The sequence below is a fragment of the Cebus imitator genome, unplaced genomic scaffold (assembly GCF_001604975.1).
Source record: "Cebus imitator isolate Cc_AM_T3 unplaced genomic scaffold, Cebus_imitator-1.0 Scaffold274, whole genome shotgun sequence".
NCBI lineage: Eukaryota > Metazoa > Chordata > Mammalia > Primates > Cebidae > Cebus > Cebus imitator.
In genome coordinates, this window is record NW_016107589.1 from 842,739 (window position 1) to 845,392 (window position 2,654).

The following is a 2,654-nucleotide window of genomic DNA, read 5'->3' on the forward strand; positions in this document are numbered from 1 at the left end:
CCCAGGAGGCGGAGGTTGCGGTGAGCCGAGATCGCGCCATTGCACTCCAGCCTGGGTAACAAGAGTGAAACTCTGTCTCAAAAAAAAAAAAAAAATTAGCCAGGTATGGTGGCATGTACCTGTAGTTCCAGCTACTTGGGAGTCTCAAGGGGGGCCCAGAGTTAGAGGCTGCAGTGAGCCATGATGATGACACTGCATTCCGGCCTGGGCAACACAGTAAGACCCTGTCTCAAAAAACAAAATTACCTATTAGCTAGAGTAGTTAACTCCAGGGCCACAGGTGATCATGATGGTTTTTAAAGAATCCAATGAGAATTGGGCAAATAATGCTTTTCCATTTGGGTGGAGGTGGGTGGCGCAGAGTCAAAGTCCTCCAGCAAGATTGTTACCAATAACTCATTGACTTAGGTCTTGTTAAGTCAGCTTTCTTTAATTTCTTTTGTAGCTTTATATACTTGACCTCTTCTCACCTTAAGGGCAGCCTTCATTTACTCTATGCAAGTAAAATGATTGTGCAGATAGTAAATCTCTTTCTAAAGGTTCCTGTGTTTCCTGTCATTTCCAGGGGGAGGCTCAGCAAGAATCCAAAGAGGAGGACCAGGGTGAAGTACATGTGTCAGAGATGGAAGATCAGCCCCCTTCAGGCGACTGTGATGATGCCTTTAACATTAAGGAGACTCCCTTGGTGGATATATTTTTCAGCCATGCTACCTCCTCAAAGCTGTAAGCATAGACTTTCATCCAAGTTTGTTAAGATTCATACTTCTACTTCTGTTTATGCCTATTTGAATCATGAAATGGATTGCTTTTATAAGTTAAAGAAAATTAGAGTTGGAAAACACACGAAAATAGAATTAAATATAATTTAAACACCATATAAATAGAAGTCTACAAGTTCTCTTGTTACAAAACAAATCTGTTTCATCAACATTAGGACTGTCTTTCAAGGCCAGGTGTGGTGTCTCACACCTGTAATTTCAGCACTTTGAGAGGCCAAGGCAGGAAGATCCCTTGATCCTAGGACTTCGAGAGAAGCCTGGGCAACAGAGGGAGACCCTGCCTCTACAAAACAAAAATTAAAATTTAAAAAAAAAATAGCCACATATGGAGTCACTTGCCTATAGTCTCAGCTACTCTGGAGGCTGAGGTGGGAGGATCGCTTGAAGGTCAAGGCTGCAGTGAGCCATGATTGTGCCACTGTACTTTAGCCTAGTCTGTATCATTCCAGCCTGGTGATAGAGCTAATATTATACAAACTATGCCTAACACACAAACTATGCTGCTTTTTTTTTTTCTGAGACGAAGTCTTGCACTGTCACCCAGGCTGTAGTGCAGTGGCTCGATCTTGGCTCACTGCGATCTCTGCCTCCTGGGTTCAAGCAATTCTCCTGCCTCAGCCTCACGAGTAGCTACCATGTCCAGGTTTTTTTTTTTTTTTTTTTGTATTTTTAGCAGAGACAGGGTTTCACCATGTCGGCCAGGATGTCTCTATTTCCTGACCTCATGATCCACCCGCCTTGGCCTCCCAAAGTGCTGGGATTACAGGCGTGAGCAACCATGCCCGGCCTTCTTTTTTTTTTTCCTTAAATAGACCCAGGGTCTAGCTCCATCACCCAGGCTGGAATGCAGTGGGCACAATCATGGCTCACTGCAGCCTTGACTTCCCAGACTCAAGGGATCCACCTACCTCAGGCTTCCAGGTAGCTGGGACTACAGGCATGGGCCACCACACCCAGCTGATTTTTTATTTTTTGTACACCATGTTGCCCAGGCTTGTCTTGAACCCCTGGTTTCAAGTGATCCTCCTGCCTCAGCTTCCTAAAGTGTTGGGATTACAGGTATGAGCCACTGTGCCTGGCCCAAACAATATCTCTTTTTAAAATATTAAAATAGCTTTTATGAACTTGAAATGGAAAATTATTTTTATGTAGAAGAAATATTTTTTAAAAGAAAAAAATTAGGCCAGGTGCAGTGGCTCATAACTGTAATCTCAGCAGTTTGGGAGGCTGAGGCAGGAGGATTACTTGAGCTCAGGATTTTGAGACTAGCCTGGGTAACATAGTGAAACCTCATCTTTACAAAAAATAAACAAAATTAACTGGGTATGGTGGCATGCACCTATAGTCCCAGCTATACAGGAGGCCAAGGCAGGAGGATTGCTTGAATTCAGGAGGTGAAGGTTACAGTGAGTTACGATCATATCACTGCACAGCCTGAATAACAGAACAAGACCCTGTCTCAAAAAACAAAACAAGAAAAAAAGGAAAAGAAAAACATTATTTTGAAGTTCGTGATCTTTGTTTCTCTTTCATGTATTTTAGGGAATTGTTTATATCAAACTTGTCTAATCCCCAGCCTGCAGCCCAGCACAGCTTTGAATGCAGCCCAACACAAATTCTTAAAACATTATGAGATTTATGCACAGACTTTTTTTTTTTTTTAGCTCATTAGCTATCGTTAGTGTATTTTAATTTTATGTGTGGTACAAGACAATTCTTATTCTGCCAATGCAGCCCAGGGAAGCCAAAAGATTGAACAACTCTGGTTTATATAATTGTCTCATCTTTCTATAGATAATTATAGGAATAAAGAACACATTTTAAAATCTTTATTTTTCTTCTTTCTTTTTCTCTTCTTTTTCCATCTTTTTTTTT

At 41.6% G+C, this 2,654-nt stretch overlaps 1 protein-coding gene across 1 annotated transcript in view; it reads left to right on the forward strand.

The window, feature by feature from the left end:
* Positions 1-2,654, forward strand: part of LOC108284263 (bromodomain-containing protein 8-like) — a 10,324-nt gene that overhangs the window by 2,867 nt on the left and 4,803 nt on the right. The window contains exon 3 of the mRNA XM_017500946.2: positions 566-723. Coding sequence (XP_017356435.2) covers positions 566-723 — 158 coding nt within the window. The remainder of the gene's footprint in view (positions 1-565; positions 724-2,654) is intronic.